Source organism: Mesocricetus auratus, unplaced genomic scaffold (assembly GCF_017639785.1).
Source record: "Mesocricetus auratus isolate SY011 unplaced genomic scaffold, BCM_Maur_2.0 Super-Scaffold_100045, whole genome shotgun sequence".
Taxonomy (NCBI): domain Eukaryota; kingdom Metazoa; phylum Chordata; class Mammalia; order Rodentia; family Cricetidae; genus Mesocricetus; species Mesocricetus auratus.
This window is the reverse complement of record NW_024429222.1, coordinates 8,857,707-8,875,434: the sequence shown is the minus strand read 5'-3', so window position 1 is coordinate 8,875,434 and position 17,728 is coordinate 8,857,707. Positions and strand designations below refer to the sequence as shown.

At 40.8% G+C, this 17,728-nt stretch overlaps 1 protein-coding gene across 1 annotated transcript in view; it reads left to right on the top strand.

Annotated features, from left to right (window-relative positions):
• Positions 1-17,728, top strand: part of LOC121135945 (carboxylesterase 1E-like) — a 43,828-nt gene that overhangs the window by 12,901 nt on the left and 13,199 nt on the right. The window contains exons 4-11 of the mRNA XM_040735351.1: positions 2,777-2,910; positions 5,589-5,742; positions 7,367-7,471; positions 8,125-8,229; positions 9,263-9,301; positions 11,005-11,145; positions 16,050-16,130; positions 16,741-16,888. Of these exons, the coding sequence (XP_040591285.1) occupies positions 2,777-2,910; positions 5,589-5,742; positions 7,367-7,471; positions 8,125-8,229; positions 9,263-9,301; positions 11,005-11,145; positions 16,050-16,130; positions 16,741-16,888 (907 nt within the window). The remainder of the gene's footprint in view (positions 1-2,776; positions 2,911-5,588; positions 5,743-7,366; positions 7,472-8,124; positions 8,230-9,262; positions 9,302-11,004; positions 11,146-16,049; positions 16,131-16,740; positions 16,889-17,728) is intronic.

Genomic DNA, 17,728 nt, shown 5'->3' with positions numbered 1-17,728 from the left:
AGCTTTAGTAATGTTTCTTTCACGAATGTAGGTGCCTTTGTATTTGGGGCGTAGACGTTTAAAATTGAGACTTCATCTTGATGTACTTTTCCTTTGTTGAATATGAAGTGTCCTTCTTCATCTCTTTTGATTGATTTTAATTTGAAGTCTAGTTTGTTAAATATTAGGATTACTACACCAGCTTGTTTCTTGGGACCGTTTGATTGGAAGATCTTTTCCCAACCCTTTACTCTAAGATAACATCTGTCTTTGATGTTGAGATGTGTTTCTTGTATGCAGCAGAAGGAACGCTTCTGTCTTCATATCCATTCTGCTAGTCTGTGTCTTTTTATAGGCAATTTGAGGCCGTTGACATTGAGGGATATTAATGACCATTGATTGATGATTCTTGTTTGTGCTTGATTTATTGTTAGTGAAGTTATTTTGTGTAGTTTCTCCTCCCTTTTTCTTTTGGTGTTTTGTAACGTGGGATTATATATTGCCTGTGTCTTTGTGAATGTAGTTATCTTCCTTGGATCTAGGTTTTCCTTCTAGCACTTTCTGTAGAACTGGATTCATGGATACATATTGTTAAATCTGGCTTTGTCATGGAATATTTTGTTTTCTCCATCTATGGTAATTGAGAGCTTTGCTGGATATAGTAGTCTGGGCTGGCATCCTTGTTCCCTTAGCATTTGTAGGACATCTGTCCAGGATCTTCTGGCTTTCATCGTTTCCATTGGGAAGTCAGGTGTAATTCGGATAGGTCTGCCTTTGTATGTTACTTGGCCTTTTTTTAGCTGCTCTTAATATTTTCTCTTTACTCTGTAGGTTTGATGTTTTGATTATTATATGGCGAGGTGACTTCTTTTTCTGGTCCAGCCTATTTGGTGTTCTGTAAGATTCTTGTATTTTCATAGGCATATCTTTCTTTAGCTTAGGGAAGTTTTCTTCTATGATTTTGTTGAATATGTTTTCTGTACCTTTGAGTTGTATTTCTTCGCCTTCTTCTATACCTATTATTCTCAGGTTTGGCTTCTTCATGGGTTCCCATATTTCCTAGATATTTTGTGTTAAGGATTTGTTGGTTTAGAGATTTTCTTTGGTTGATGAATCTATATCTTCTAATAAGACTTCAACGTCTGAGATTCTCTCTTCTATTGGTGATACTTGCATCTGTAGTTCCTGATCGTTTACCCAGCTTTTCTATTTCCAGCATCCCTTCATTCTGTGTTTTCTTTATCATTTCTATTTCAGCTTTCAGTCCTTCGATTGTTTGAGTTGTTTCCTTCATTTTTTTGGTTGCTTCTTCTTGGTGCTCTTTAGATTCTTTGAGAGATTTGTTTATTTCTTGAATTTTTCCCCCATTTCATGGATTTTTTGTTTGTTTTTTCTTCTATTTCTTTAAGGGACTTCCTCCTTTCTTCTTTGACGGTCTCTAGCATCTTCATGAAATAATTTTTAAGGTCTGCCTCCTCTGCTTTGTCTATGTAGTGCTTTTTGGGTCTTGCTGGTGTTGGATCCCTAGATTCTGGTGGAGTCATGTTGGTCTTTCTATTGCTGAGTGAGCTCTTATTCTGTCTTCTTCCCATCTCTTCTTCCAGTGGGTGCTGGTGCGGTCTTTCCATCTCCACTGGTCTCCTTCCTTCCTGAAGCTGAAGCTGGGGATGCTGACATGGAGTTTGGGGTCTGGAAGGGCTCATGTCTTTCCTGAAGCTGAACTCGCCAGGGTTGGGGTCTTAGAATGGCTGATGTCTTTCCTGTGTGGGTGGGTCTTCTGGATGCAAGGAGGCCCCGGAAGATCAAGGGGATGGGTGTTGGGCGGGGGGGGAACGGGTCCATGCCTGAGACCCAATCTCACCTGAAGCTGGACTCGCTGGGGTTGGGGTCTTGGAAGGGCTGATGTCTTTCCTGTGTGGGTGGGGCTTCTGGATGCCAGGAGCAGCCCCAGAATATCAAGGGGATATGTGTTGCGCAGGAGGTCCTGCTGGAGACCCAATCTCACCTGAAGCTGGACTCGCTGGGGTTGGGGTCTTGGAAGGGCTGATGTCTTTCCTGTGTGGGCGGGGCTTCTGGATGCCAGGAGCAGCCCCAGAATATCAAGGGGATATGTGTTGTGCAGGAGGTCCTGCTGGAGACCCAATCTCACCTGAAGCTGGACTCGCTCGTGTGTAGATCTTAAGATAATCCCTCAGGTACATTAGTATTAAGAGAGCTGAAAATAAAATTTGAATATTGTCTCTGGCTAATTTTCAGGCATCAGAATGGTGCAGTGGTAGAGAGCATGTAACATCCCTGCCCCCCCCCGTTTCCTATGATAATGCTTCCTTTTTAAAAAAAAAAAAGATTTCTTCATTTAAAAAATATGTATGTATTGTTTGTCTGGATATATCCCTACAGGACAGAAAAGGGCACCAATCTTATTACAGATGGTTGTGAACCATCATGTGTCTGCTGGGTATTGAGCTTAGGACCTCAGAAAAAGCAGCCAGTGCTCTTAACCACTAAGCCATCTCTCTGGCCCTGATAATGCTTCTTACTTTGAAAAGACATGAATAGGCACTAAACAGGGTGGGTCTGTGGGGAAAAGTAGAGGAGGATAACTATGATGACCTCTAGTGTCTAGCCAGGCAAGATGAGGACAGAGACTACCTTTTGCAACTTGCCCCCACTCCTTGAATTTAAGTGGTGGTCTCCTCGAGCCAGGGTCGGGTCAAGGAATCAAACCAAAAACCATAAGATGAACTCCTTCTCAATTCTACTTTATGACCAGGATGGTTCATTTCTTTTTGTCCAGGTAATGGTGTGGATCCATGGAGGAGGACTGGTATTGGGTGGGGCATCCACCTATGATGGACTGGCCCTCTCTGCATATGAAAATGTGGTGGTGGTGGCCATTCAGTATCGCCTTGGCATCTGGGGATTCTTCAGGTAGGGTTTTCGACCCTCCTACCTACCTCATTAGACCTGCATTGGCCTTTTTTAAAAAAATAGCAACATACATGAAACTGATTGATGATATAAAGACAGATTTATTAGGCACAGAATCTGGGTGCCTATAGCCACCAAACAACCAGGGCTATCAGCAGATTTTAGTGGTGAAAGTCTCTACCTTAACATGCGGTAGTGGAGTAAAAGAACTTTAGTCTCTAGGATAAAGGGCAAAGCACATACGAAGGCAATGAGCTGGGGAGAACAGAAGGACAGGTAACGTTAGTTTTCTTTTTATTGCTGTGATAAAATATCATAACCAAGAGCAGCTTAGGAAAGAAAGAGTTTATTTGGCTTATACATTCCAGTCATAGCTGATCATTGAGGGAAGTCAGGGCAGGAATTTTTGAAAAGAATTAAAACAGAAACTATGGAGGAATGGCCTTAATGGCTAGCTTTCAAGGTTTATCCATCTTATATTTCATATATTGGAGGACAACCCACAGTAGCCTGGGACCACGTGACCATTGTCTTTAATTAAGACAATGCCTCCATCAGCTTGCCTACAGGTTAATGGGATGGAGGCATTTTGTCAATTGTCATTCTCTTTTTCCAGGTGATTGTAGCTTACTTCAATAAACAACAACAAAAATTATTAGCACATGTTTACTCACACAGGTACAAGCTCACTGTCTCAAGAAGTAACCTGATTCCCTTGAGCACACAGGTCCTAAAAGAATACAGTGGGCCCAGTTACTTAATTACCTTTCATTGGGTCTCACCTTCCATAGATTCTGTCACTGCATAATGGTGTTGTCTCCTTAGGGACCAAGACCCAAGCACATGAACCCTTGTCACTTCAACCATATCCAAACCATGGAATCTGCAAAATCAAAAAGACCTTAGTGATGTTGTCTTCTTGCGGATGTTTACTAAGTTTCTTCATGCTGTTCACAGTTTTGGCTTTCTTGAACCATATCCCTCTTCATTCCCCAGCCATACAGGTCCACTTCCTTCTGGGATCTCTTTCAGGAAGTTTGTTTCACTCACCAAACTTGTGCTTGCCTTGGGAGACCTACTCTTCACATTGCTGTAGGTGTCCTTCAAGTACTCATCCATTTTCCCCTGTGCTGCTCAGCTCACTGCAGTCCTCTGTGACAGCATCAGCACCAGTGTTTCCCTTGAATGTTTGACATCTTTTCACAGGAAACTATGGAAGGAATGGGCTCATGTTAGTGGTGCTGCAGTCAAGTTTTTTACTCCTTACACTGCCAGGCTGTACTCAAGGCCAACTATGACCTCTACCAGTGCTCACCCCAAGCTCAGGAGGCTCACTGCACCAGCCAAAGACTATTTATACTGGCCTCTTTGAGATGCTCCTGTTCATGGCTTTGACTGGTGGCTTCTTACCAGTACTTCCACACTCTGTCTCCAGGTTGTATCTGTATATCTGTCTTCCTTTCTACTAACACCCTGAGTGACCGCAGAAGTACTTAACACACTTCCCTGTTTGCAGTCTTCACCTTTTCTTTGAACCCCAGTTGATCCTCTTTAGATAACATCTCCACTCTGTTTGTGTGCCAGGCATATCCCACTTCACAAGACCTTTGTCACCTACTATTTGTTCCTTACAACAAAATCCTTGTTTGTTTCCAATAATATCCTCTGCATAGCTGCTGGCAGCTCCAACTTCCTGGGTCATCTGGACAAAAAGGCTTTTGGACTCCTCCTTTTCTCATGGCCCACATCCAGCATCCATTCTCTTTATTTACTTATGAGAGCCCTAAGTCTCTAGCCTGCTATAAGCCCTTAGTTTACATGAAAACTGTTCATTTACAGTGAGAGTGATCCACATAGTGTCCAGAATGCTCTGAGAGATGACTGAGTCATGTCACACTATTGATAATAACACAGAAACTCTCGCCAAGTCTCCCACTCTGGTTCTACCTGCATTTCCCAGCAACCACCCTCACTCTGTTAGCCCTAGGGATATTGTACCTGATGCTTCTCCCAACCTAAATTTCATTCTCTATGTCAGTGGTTCTCAACTTTCCTAACATTGTCACCCTTTAATACAGTTCTTCATGTTGTGGTGATGTCCTGCCCATAACATATTTTCATTGCTACTTCATAATTGCAATTTTGCTACTGTGATTAATCATAATGTAAATATCTGATATGCAACCACCAAAGGGATTATGACCCACAGTTTGAAAAATCAGTGCTTTAGATGCTAGTAAGACCCATATTAAGTTTACTTAGGTCTATACTAAATGTCTCTGTCTCAGTGAGGCCTTCCAGAGTCATGAGACTTCAATACTGCCTCATAAATTTACCTCATCCCTCTTTCTTTGTGATTAACTGTTTCCAGTGACATGATATACCCTTTGAATCTGTTGGTTTGTGGTCTTCAGTATAAAATGAATGTAGTCAGATTTTGTCTTCTAGTGTCCCAGAAATGCAGGTGGATAAATAGATGATGGATACTCAGTACATAGTTGCTGAAAGAAATAGTGAGAGGCCCACAAAAATCAATGTAGGGATGAAGGCCTGGTGAAGTCCTTTGTGTCAGGCATTAGAGTATAACCTAGTTCTGGAAGATTCATTGAGGATTCCCAGTCCATCCAAGGACCTGGGGGCCTTGCTATTCTATTTATACCCCTTATATTATCTTGCAGCACAGGGGATGAACACAGCAGGGGGAATTGGGGCCATTTGGATCAGGTGGCTGCACTGCGCTGGGTTCAGGACAACATTGCCAATTTTGGAGGAGACCCAAGCTCTGTGACCATCTTTGGAGAGTCAGCAGGAAGTGAAAGCGTCTCTGTTCTTGTAAGTATCCCTCGCAATACATGCCTAGTTTTGGTGAATTTGCTGATAGAACCTCTTGGAGACCAGTCATCTCCAAGGACCACAAGCATCTTTACTTTCAATACAGGAGTTCAGGAATCTATATTGTAGAACACCAGATGTGGAGGAGTTAAGGAACAAAATAACACTTTTGCTTCCAGAAAGTTCACTTTCCAAATTTGTTATCCAAAGTGATAAGCATATCCTTTTACAGCTTGGGACAATGACAACTCTATTCTTCGCACTTGGTTGTTTTTCTCCTTGTTAAATATTCAGCATCGAAGACTCACCACTTCTAATTTTAAATAGAGCTGAGTATAAACCACAAACAGGGAGAAGTAGTTTCTAGGCCACATGCTGTGGCCTCAAGTGCTGAAAGCAAGCATGGAAATCTGAGGTGTTCTTGTGAGTTGTCAATACCCAAGAGGGAGGAAAGCTGACTCTGGAGAAGAGGGATGGGTTTTGCTTGGAGTTTGGACAAGAAGAGGAATGAGTAGAAGTGAGATGGGCAAAACCTAGCAGGGGATGGAGGAGATGTAAATGTCTTGCTGATGTGGGGAATGGAACGTAGGGAAATTTTAAGAGAATCTTAGAAATAGAAAAATTTTGTGGCTCATAAAAACAATACTAAGTGCTAAGTCACTGCATCTATTGATCATCTAAAAACCTATATGTGTATTATCTGTTTATGTCATCTATCTTCAGCATTTATCTATACATCTGTCCATTGATCTATGCATCTATCTATAATCTATCAACCCATCTCTCATCATCTCTTTATCATGTCTCTATCCATTATCTGATTCCATATAGTCTTAGCTATAACCCTTTTTTGGCAGTGAAATTTTTCTTAATAATGTACTGTGATACAAATATCTCCCTAAACATTAAGCATTCTTACATCACACAACGAGTCACTATTGTACACTATTTTACATCAAAACTTAGAAATTGCTTATTTACCCAATATCCTAATACATGGATATTTAATTATTCCCATTGTTTCCACTATAAAAATGCAATATCAAATATCTTCTGTATCTCTGAAATTTCACACTTCCTGTCACCCTTCCCTCTTCCCCACTTCCTCACTTTCCCTATCCTGCTGTTGTCCCATAAGCTATATCCTCAGTCCTTTATGATGACCCCTTTCTTAAGGTTTAATTTCTGAGTAGTAAATATTATATCGCAGAATTTGTTGCTAGGAATTGCCATAACTGTCTGTCATGCAGTTTTGATCTTCATGATGGCATTTGTCATATACTTCTTGTTTTGTACACTCTGATTCCACTACACTGAGGATATGTGGGGATCTCAGATCCATGGTCTCAGAAGCAGGTCTAGAATGACAAGTTCCCCTATTCCCAAGAGCACTGCAGTCCCTAGGTGAATGGCTAGGGTAGAGGAGAGGGCAGAAGGAGACTTCAATGGCAATGAGAAATGGAAACCATGAATTTGAGAATTCAACAAGGGGTAGGTATTTGGGAGAGGTTGGAGGGAGGAATGTGAAGGGATTAAATTATGTAATATAATCTCATAAATTATTATAAAAGGGTAAACTGGCCATTTATGCATATAAATTCTTTCCTCCTGTCTTCCCCTCCAGGTGTTGTCTCCTCTGGCCAAGAACCTCTTCCACAGAGCCATTTCTGAGAGTGGTGTGGTCTTCACTTCCGGTTTATTCATGGAGGATGTGACTTCACTGACAGAAGTATGTCTCAACCTGGACAACTCCTGTGTCCTTTCGTCTGATTTCCTGAGGCCTGGGTGTGCGTGGCGGGGGGGACGTCTCGCTGCTTATGAGATTCAACTCAAGGGATTCCTGAAGTAAGAGTGGCTGAACAGGAAAGGATTTTCTGGTCTCATCTAAGCCAACATTCTGCTGGTACCTCACCTGGCCTACTCTGCATCACGTTACTCAGATGCCTTGCAGTTCTGAACACGTGGCATGTTGAGACGGGGTGCATGCCACCTGTATTAGTTCTCATACGCTGGGTGCTGGAAGCTAAAGCCAAATGATCTGAAAGTGAGCAAACATATCTGAACTAAATAGTGGAATCATGGATCCTGGCTCTTCACTTGTCTCTACATGGCTTCAATTGAGATATTTTTATATTTTGTTCATTTTTAAAGTTATAAGCAAACAATCAGATATGTAAGTGGCTTATTGATATCTGATATCACAATTATAATTAAAACTGAAAAAATAATTCATGGGCCCCAGAAACACCAACTTTTCTAGAGTGTTTTCAGACAGGCTTTCCTGTCTTTAGAGATGAGGCTTAGGATAGAACCCAGTGTCTACACCAATAGTGGATACTAACGTTGCTTTTGACCTCTGTGGCTGCCTGTTATCTCATGCAGAAAGTTGCTGTTATTTCTGGGTGCAAAACCACCACATCTGCTGTCATTGTTCACTGCCTGCGCCAGAAGACAGAGGATGAGCTCTTGGAGGTCATGCAGAAAATGGTGGGTGTGTAGTCTAGTGAAATCTACTCTCCAGGCTTGGACTCAGGCTTCATTCAGTCTTCTGTCATCTAAATCTGAAGTGCTGCATGCAAGGCTTTTTTTTAATTTGTATTTATTTGTTTATTTTTTACATATTGGGGGTAGTATCAATCAATGATGCCAAATGCAATTTTTGTACTTTCTTTTTTAAAATAATTTTAGTTATGTAAATTAAATATAATTACATCATTTCTGTCTTTCCTTTTCTCCCTCACGCCCCTCTTGCTTTCTCTCAAATTCTTGACCTCTCCTTCTTTAATTGGTGTGTGTGTGTGTGTGTGTGTCTATGTGTGTGTGTGTGTGTGTGTGTTAGAAATGAGCTTCTAGGATTCAGTTTTCTTTTGTGAGAATACACATGTTTTGAAGCCTTGAACAGGAAAAGGGATGGGTAGATGTGACTGGCTCTCTCCTGGGAAGATAAAAGTTAGCTTCACCTTGCACTTACATCCTATTTACTTAGAAACTATCTAGCACAACATTTGAGCAATAGTTCTTGTTTAAACTTTGTTGAATGGAAACTATTATGAATTCATTTCAAAAGATTAGCTGTTTCTGGAATATGGTGACACCATCTCATATCCAGATATCTGAACTTAAGAAATGACAATAGGGGTGTGGAAAAGAATGGGAGGCTCATCCCATCCTGCTAGTTCATATACTCAGATCAAACTCCCCTTGGTGCTGCCACACCCTCTCTGCTTTTTTTCTCTAAGGAAAATGAGGGTATTGTTGCCAAGAAGAAACTGGAAGGGGCATGGTTGTAGGAGGATGCAGGTACGGGCAAGCAGACATTCTCTCCAGAGCTCCAGTGATCCTGACTCTGGGTCACTCTCTGCTACTTCCTCTCCCTCACCATGCTCCACCCTGTATCATGCAGAGAGGACCCCATGTGGGGTTCTGTTACATCAGTCAATGAGGAACTAAGAGCCCAGCCCAAAAGATGAGATTTTATACCAGTAAGGCTGACCACAAAAATGTGTCTTTGTTTCCACAGGACCTCTTTAAGCTTGATTTACAAGGAGATACCAAAGAGGTAAGGATGCTTTACCGTTTGCAGCTATGCAGTGTTAGTCTTAAATTAACTATAGTTGGTAGGATTCCCCTTGGTGGAATCACGCTAATTTCTTGTGTGTACTGTTGATGCCTGGAGGAGCAAAGTCACTAGATAGTTAACACAATCAAGGAAACCAGGGGCTTGGCTGGCCCTGCTGCCCTGACTGCCAGTTCTGTGCTCCAAGTCAGCCATTCTTTTCCTTTCCTTATTTGCATTTCTTGCTCAATAACTGGTCCTGTGAGAAGAGATGACACCAGAACTTTCTACTATCAGAAAGAGGAGATTACTAGCCAAGAGTCTTGGGAGCCATGGTTGAGCACAAACCTCTCAGGATGACACAGCTCAGGAGGTTTGTAGGGAGGAGCCTGAGATTTCAATCCTGAGGCTACCACATTGCATGTTATACTATGGAAACTCCAGCAGGGCCCTCCATCTTGTTCCTCCTGACCGTGCACCTACCTCCCAGCCATGCAGTCTGGTAATCAGTTATGCAGCCTCCTACACCTCTGCCTACTCACTCCCTTAAGTGTCTGTGAGGCCAGAATGAGAGTCTTTTAGCCAGCTGGCAAAATTTAAGGCAGTGTTTATTAAGAGGCAAGATATGATTTTGAGCTGGTATGCAGCAGTGAAACAAAAAAAATCTGTCCCTCTTGAGGAATTCCATTCTGGAGAAAAAAAATATTGATCTATGTTTTGAATCTTGGCCATGGTTAAGATAGAAGAGAGAGTGGAGGTGAGTACCAGGATTCCTACTCTATGGTCTTCTACACCATGGCCCAGACATTCCTGTTTTTGACCTCCATGAAGTCAGTGTTGATGGAACAACATCCAAAAGAGGGGAAGGATATTTACCTATCTGAGGATGAGGTCATTCTGGGAAGTGATCATGTGGTACCTACATTTTGTGATAAAACTTTGGAAAAAGTAAGAAACCATCTAAGCTTCAGATGTATGTGTTTAAAATTCATGCGAAGATAATGAATTTGAAATGTTCATAGCATAGTACATGATTGTGAAGCTGAAGAAATGTAGTGTCTTGTTACATGGGGGGGGATAATGAGTTCTGCCCATTTGTGCATAAACTAATTCTTTTAAAAAAGATATATGTGATATAGTGTGTCTTTAACCAGGACTTCACCCATAATATTAGGATGTTGCCATTGTGGTGAAGGCACATGCATTCTGCATTTCCTTGAAGCAATGGATTAAGATCACTAATTCAATATTTATGACAACCTTGAAGATCTAAGGTATAATGAGTATAAGGAATAGTGAGGATTAATTTTAGGTAATGTGATACAACTGAAATATATCATACATGACACATGATTAGTTTGAGTTAAGGCTCCCCCTTCTCCTTCTTTGCAACCATTACCTTGCTAGAGACATATGTCTGTTATCAGGCCTTTGTGACTCTAGACGTTTAGCTCCCTTCTAAGGACACTGAGTTTCTGTGGCCACTGTCATGGGGTCTATGTTCCAGCTGCAGTCATGGGGTCTATGTTCCAGCTGAAGTCATGGTGTCTGTGTTCCAGCTGCAGTCATGGTGTCTGTGTCCCAGCTGCTGTCATAGAATCTATGTTTCAGCTGCAGTCATGGGGGTTTATGGTCCAGCTGTCCCCTTGGATAGGCAGAGCAGGAGATGCTGATCATCTCTGACACTGTTCTGCTCTTTTCCCCAGCTCTATCCCTTCATACCTACTGTGATTGATGGAGTGGTGCTGCCCAAGGCCCCAGAAAAGATTCTGGCTGAGAAGAATTTCAACACTGTGCCCTACTTAGTGGGGATCAACAAGCAAGAGTTTGGCTGGCTCCTGCCAACTGTGAGCATAAACAAAACTGTTTGACAGGTGCCCTTCTAAAGAGGATATTCAATGCTATAAGGAAAACAATATATTTATTTACCAGAGAGAGAGTCGCACAAGCTAGGAGTTAGAAGCATGGCTGGCTTCCAAGAGAAAAAAGGGAGGGTCCTTTTCCTTTCACTTCCTTTTATATCTACCTGTGTCAGTTTGCATGTCTCCGCCCTCATGGGCAGATAGCTTTGTGGGGTTCACTCCTACAATTCCCCTTTTAGTCTAAATAGAAGATTTAAATTTGATACAAACTCAAACATATACTACATATATACATAGAGGGTGATAATTAATTCATAATCTACTTATCCTAAGCTAAACATATCCATTCCACCTAAATTCTAAACTTATCTGAAAAGGATGCCTAAATCTGAACACCTCTTCCAATCTCAACCCTAATATAATTGCAAATTAACACTAACAGGTGCAAACTACCCTCTAATATTAATAGTATGGAGACGGGACATGGAATTCTCAAATTTACTTCCTGCTGAAGTTGGACGATGACAATCAAGCAGACCCATGGGAAGAAATTGTTAGTGTAACAAGAGTCTTAAGTAGGTCAATTAGTCTCTGTTTGGCAGGAGAGGCTTGACTGAAGTTCTGGATTAGAGTTCTAATTTTGATTGAAGCTCTTGTCTGAAGCTCTGATCAGATTGTAAAAGATGCACTGTATTAGTTCCTTGGTCTGGCGATGTGTAGAGTGATGTAGTTATAAGCTGGTTTTCAGGATGATTCTTGTCAGGTGGGGTTGATGATGTGGGGGCAGTTTAGATTTATCCAGTCAAATCAGGCGGAGTTGGGGAAGTGAATCCACATTCTTTTTCTTAAGCAGTTGAAGATCGTTGTGAAGAAATCCCTTTTTCTCTGGAAAACTGAAGTATTAATGTTAGCACAGAAATTTTTAACTTTTATGTGTATGAATACTGGGAAAGGCGACCCTAAGGAAGATAATACACATGAAGGAGATTAGAGTTATAGAAAAGAATCAAGTCCCAGATGACAGTCCCAATTTTTTTTTCTGTCTTATATCAATGGCTCTTTGATATAACACAGAAAGTCTGAATTGCATTTTAACAATATGCTTGGGTTTAAAGCAGGAAAGCCAATCCAACTCTAAAGCCAGCGTTAATTAGATGAATTGGAACTCAGTCATATTAAGAAGCGAAGGAAATAGAAATTACAATAACAAAATAGAGATATTTAGACATTGATAACACATTGTATTATTGCATGTTTGGTGGTCCTCTGGGTAGCTATCCTTTCTTCTTTAGGTGTCCATATACCTAGTAATTTTTTACTGTTCAGAATTAAATTTTCCTATAAAGACACAAACAGAACACTTCTCTTTCCTTTGATGAGGTCTCCTTATATATAGCAGACCTTGTAGATGAGCCGTCATCTTTCCTCCTCCTGAGACATTTTCTGTTCTGATCGAATCTTAATTAATTTAGATGGGACCCAAAGGTTTTCTTCTCCTGTGGAAACAAAAGCATAACCCCTTCCCCAGCGTAACACATATCCTGGTTTCCAGACTGAGGTCATAGCATCCTTAAAATACACCAGTTGGTTTAGTTCAGAAGTCTTCTCTGTAGTCCAGTGTCTTTCTGCTGCAGTTTGTCCTTTTTCATCAGCATTAAGAAAATTCAATGTTAGTAAAGCATTGTGTAACCTGTGTTTAGGGGTCTTTGTCACCCCTGGCTGTTTATAAAGCATCTCTTTTAAGGTTCAGTTAGATCTTTCAATCACTGCTTGTCCCGTGGGATTGTAAGTTATACCAGTTACATGTTTTATATTATAATATTGGAAAAATTTTTCCAAATTACTGGAGATATATGCTGGAGCATTGTCAGTTTTTATTGTTTTAGGTATACCCATAACATCCATCACCTCTAAAAGGTGTGTAATAACAGAATCAGCTTTTTCAGAGCTGAGGGCAGTAGCCCATTGGAAGCCTGAGAACATGTCTATGGTATGGTGTACATATTTCAAACTGCCAAATTCTGGGAATTGAAATACATCCATTTGCAAAAGTTCATTTCTGTGAATATCTTTAGGATTACAACCTGCTGGTAATGGAGTTTGATTGTAGAATGAGCAAGTGGGGCAATTTCTTACTATTTCTTTGGCTTGTTGCCAGGTGATAGAAAAATCCTTCTTTAAACCTTTGCTGTTAACATGGTGTTTCTTATGAAATTCTGAAGCTTCCAACACATTACCTATTAATAAATGATCAATTTCATCATTGCCTTGTGCCAGAGGACCTGGCAGACCTGTATGGGATCTGATGTGTGTTATATATATATAGGATGGGTCCTGTTTCTGATGGTTTCCTGTAATTGTAAAAACAATGAGGTTAATTCTGTACTATCAGGAACAAATTCTGCGGTCTCAATGTGCAAGACAACTCTCTCTGCATACTGAGAATCCGTGACTATATTGAGAGGCTCTGTAAAGTCCTTAAGCACCATTAGAATTGCATATAATTCTGCCTTTTGTACAGAGTTGTAAGGGCATTGAACTACTTTACTTAAATTTCCTGATTTATACCCTGCCTTACCTGATTTGTTTGCATCCGTGTAGAAGGTAAGAACTCCAGAAATAGGTGTTTGTCTCACGATACGTGGAAGAATCCAAATTCTTTTCTTTATGCATTTGATTCTCTGTTTTGAGATAGTTATTACTAATAGTTCCCAAAAAGTCACTGCAAGCTATTTGTCAATACTTATTATCCTTCCCTATAAGGAGGAAATTTCATCATTTGTTAAAGGTACAATAATTTCAGCTGGGTCTATTCTAGTCAGTTGACGAAGCCTTAACTTACCTTTTAATATCAAATCAGAGATCTTTTCTATATATGTTTTCAATTTGTTATTCTGTTTATGTGTCAGAAAAACCCATTCTAGTATGATGTCTTCCCTCTGCATTAATATTCCTGAGGGGTATTCTCTAGATTGTAAAATAACCATAATACAGTCCAGCTTTGGATCCACAAGGTCTACATGTGCTTCTAATATTCTCTTTTCTACCCATTCTAATTCTTTTTCAGCCTCAGCTGATAGTACTTGTGGGCTGTTTAGGTCTTTATCTCCTTTTAAAGCCATTTTCAGGTGTTTTAAATCATGCCCTTCTACACCGATAATTGTCTGTAATTGAGAGATTTCTCCTAATAGTTTTTGAAGATCATTAAGATTCCGGTAACGATCTCTTCTGATCTGTACTTTCTGTGGTCTAATTTTCTGAGCGTCTATTTTATAACCTAAGTAGTTAATATAATCTCCTCTTTGTATTTTTTCTGGGGCAATTTGTAATCCCCAGCAAGGCAAAGTTTCCTTTACTGCTTCAAACACCTTTTCTATAGTATTCTTATTTGAATCAGACAGTAATATGTCCTTACCAATTACTCATCCAACTGTGCACCCATAAGCTCTTTGTTCAAGCCTTACTTGTTGTCTAGGGCAGCTGTTCCTATAGTTATAAGTGGATCTCTCCTTGGAAACATACTTGGACATCACCTATCGCCTGTCACCTGAGAAAAGTTGCCTGGGAGCATGTAATTTCTTTTCTTTCTATCTTTCCTTCCTTCCTTCCTTTCTTACTTGTTTTGTTTTTGAGACAGTGTTTCTCTGTATTGTTTTGGAGCCTGTCCTGGAACTCACTCTGTAGAACAGGCTGGCCTCAAACTCACAGAGATCCACTTCAGCCTCTGCTCCTTAGTGCTGTTATTAAAGGAATGTGCCATCATATAGTGTTTTGTCTACATGTGTGCCTGCAGACAAGAATCAGACACCAGATGTTATTATGAATGAATGTGAGTCCTCATGTGGTTCCTGGGAATTGAACTCAGGACCTTTGCAAGAGCAACCAGTGCTCTTAACTACTCAGCCATCTCTCCTGCCCGTCATTTCTTTTCCTTAATGAATTCTGGAATTCCCTGCTTCTGGGCCTGTTGAAACAATAATTGTGCAGATGAAATTACCAAGAAAATCAAATCAGGAAATGAGTTGAGAGTTCATAAGCACCAGTCTGGGACACAGAAAGACACACTTGTATTTGGCCCTTCAAGTCTCATGGTTCCCATGGGTGCTCTCAGTGCTTCAAGGACAGTGTTCAGAGAGGTGATCTGACTGATTTGTTTCTCATAGATTTTCTTCTTTAGTGATCACAGAACTTATCAACAGTGGTTAAAGCAGGGCAGGTTTCCCTAGTAATAAAATTAACAGGAAAGGAATGATCAAACATGACCTGGACTCAAATCCCTGACACCAAGGCTGGGGATGATTTCTGTATGACGAGATATAATTGCCACTTTCTGTAGTGACTTATATAAGAGAGATGCCAGGTGCCAGTCTTCCCATCAGTGAGTTTTCCATGGAGTAAGTATAAATTTTGCTTGAAAGCACTGTACTTAGTAAGGCAGGTATAATAGGGGTTCATGGTGTCTTAAGTTGCTCAAACAATGCTGGAGTAGAATTTTTGATGGGATCAGCACATGCTGAAAGTATTACAGCTCTCACTGGCAACTTCAAATATCATCAATTAATCCAGCCATAATGGTTAGAATGGTTACTTCCTCAATCAGCAGGGTATGTAAGTACCCAGCCTGTTCCTCTATGATTGGGCTAAATGTTCTCCCAGTGCCTAGGGGAACATAGTAATATTAAATAAGTATGCAAGTATCTTCATCTCATTCCTTCAGTTTCTATATACAAATCCATTTATTTTGTTGATTTTTGTTAAACTCATGGGAGACCCATACCCAGGGATGAGGAGCTAGAGCCTTCATTCACAGTAGGGAGGATGGTTTTCCTGGTTGTCTTTTCTTGTTCATTTCTGAGCATTCACATTTGCTGCACTGTTTTTTTAAACAGCTAATGGAATTCCCACCAACTGATGTAAAACTGGACAAGGAGATGGCCACATCACTCCTGAAGAAGACCTCGCATTTCTTTGTAAGCATCTTATGATCCATGGTAACTGGCTGATGGATTGGCCTAAATTGCAAACATTTCTTTTTCTATTTATTTTTCAGTCTTCTCTCATACATTACATCCTGACTGCAGTTTCTCTTCCCTCCACTCCTCCCAGCAACCCCACCACATCCACTCCTCCTCCAATTCCCTTCAGCAAAAATCAGGCCTCGGCCTTCACAGGGGTATCAAGCAAACATGGAATAACAAATTAGAACAAGCCTAGACACAAACCCTCAAATCCATGCTGGACAAGGCAACACAGTAGGAAGAAAAGGGTCCCAAGAGCAGGCAAATGAGTCAGAAACACCCTCACTCCCACATTTAGGAGTCCCACCAGAGCTTCAAGCTAAACAATCATCACAAATAACAAAAGACCTAGATCACACACATACACTGTCCATGATTCTCTCTCAAGTCTCACCAGAGAAAGATTGAGACGCATTCTGACACTATACACATGTTTTCCAGTTATCACCTCAGGAGGAATTTATATAGGGCAAAGAAAACTCACAATCAATGAATCAGTCTCAATTGGCTGGAAAGGCCACACTGCTCAGCTGGTGTTGGTCCCTTTGTTCACTCATTTCAGGACATACCGGAGGATGGGATTCCAGCTGCCATTGAGAAGTATTCAATAGACACAGATGACCCAGTCAGAAATAGAGCCCGGTTCCTAGAGTTGATTGCGGATGTGATGTTTGGTGTGCCATCTGTGATTGTGTCTCGTGGTCACAGAGGTGAGTCTAACCAGAGGTGACTGACCAGCTTTGGTCTCTAACCTTCTGACCTCCTAGAATAGATATAGGTGGAAACTCATTGTAGTGAGGCCTTAAAATTTAGTGCAGGAAGAGTTGTATTCTGTTTAGTTCCTGGCAGTGGCAGGTTCTACGGGCAGGATGCAAATGTAAGCAGTTAATGTTTGAATTGATCCCAGAAACATCATTGTGGGAGATGAAGAGAGGCACAGGATGGAGGTGTCGGCCACTTAATGATGCACAGCTAAACACATGCCCCCTGTGGACAGTTGGAGCTGGAAACTCTAAGAATAATCAGATGAGTGGTCTTAGGGTTATTGCATCTGAGCAAGAGGGGAGGATTTTTATCCACCATTGCTCATCTGTCATTGGGGTGCTTTGATCTGCTGCACATGGGAAAAACAATTTATAGTGACCAGAGAAAACCTGGAGGCAAAAGGGTTCCAAATGTTACCAGTACTGGAGGTACAAGTCAGGTTCCTTTGCCCAAATAAAATGAGTGACATAAACATTGTGAGGGAAGAAAGACGTATTTGGGTCATGTATTCGGCATATGGTAAGTAGACTATACTGTTGTGTTCCTGAGGAAGGATTCATCATTTTGGGGAGTATAGTGAATCAAAGATGCTCACTTCATGGCATACAAGGAGAAAAGTCGGGGAAGGTATCACCCTTAGTGACACAATTTATTTTTAATATGAGGATACATTATTTGATTTTCATTTGTTGATTTCCCCTGCTGTAATTTTATTATATTTACTTACTATTTGTAAGTATTTGGGTAGTCTATATGGTTTCTCTCTGTAGGAACATGCTGTCCAT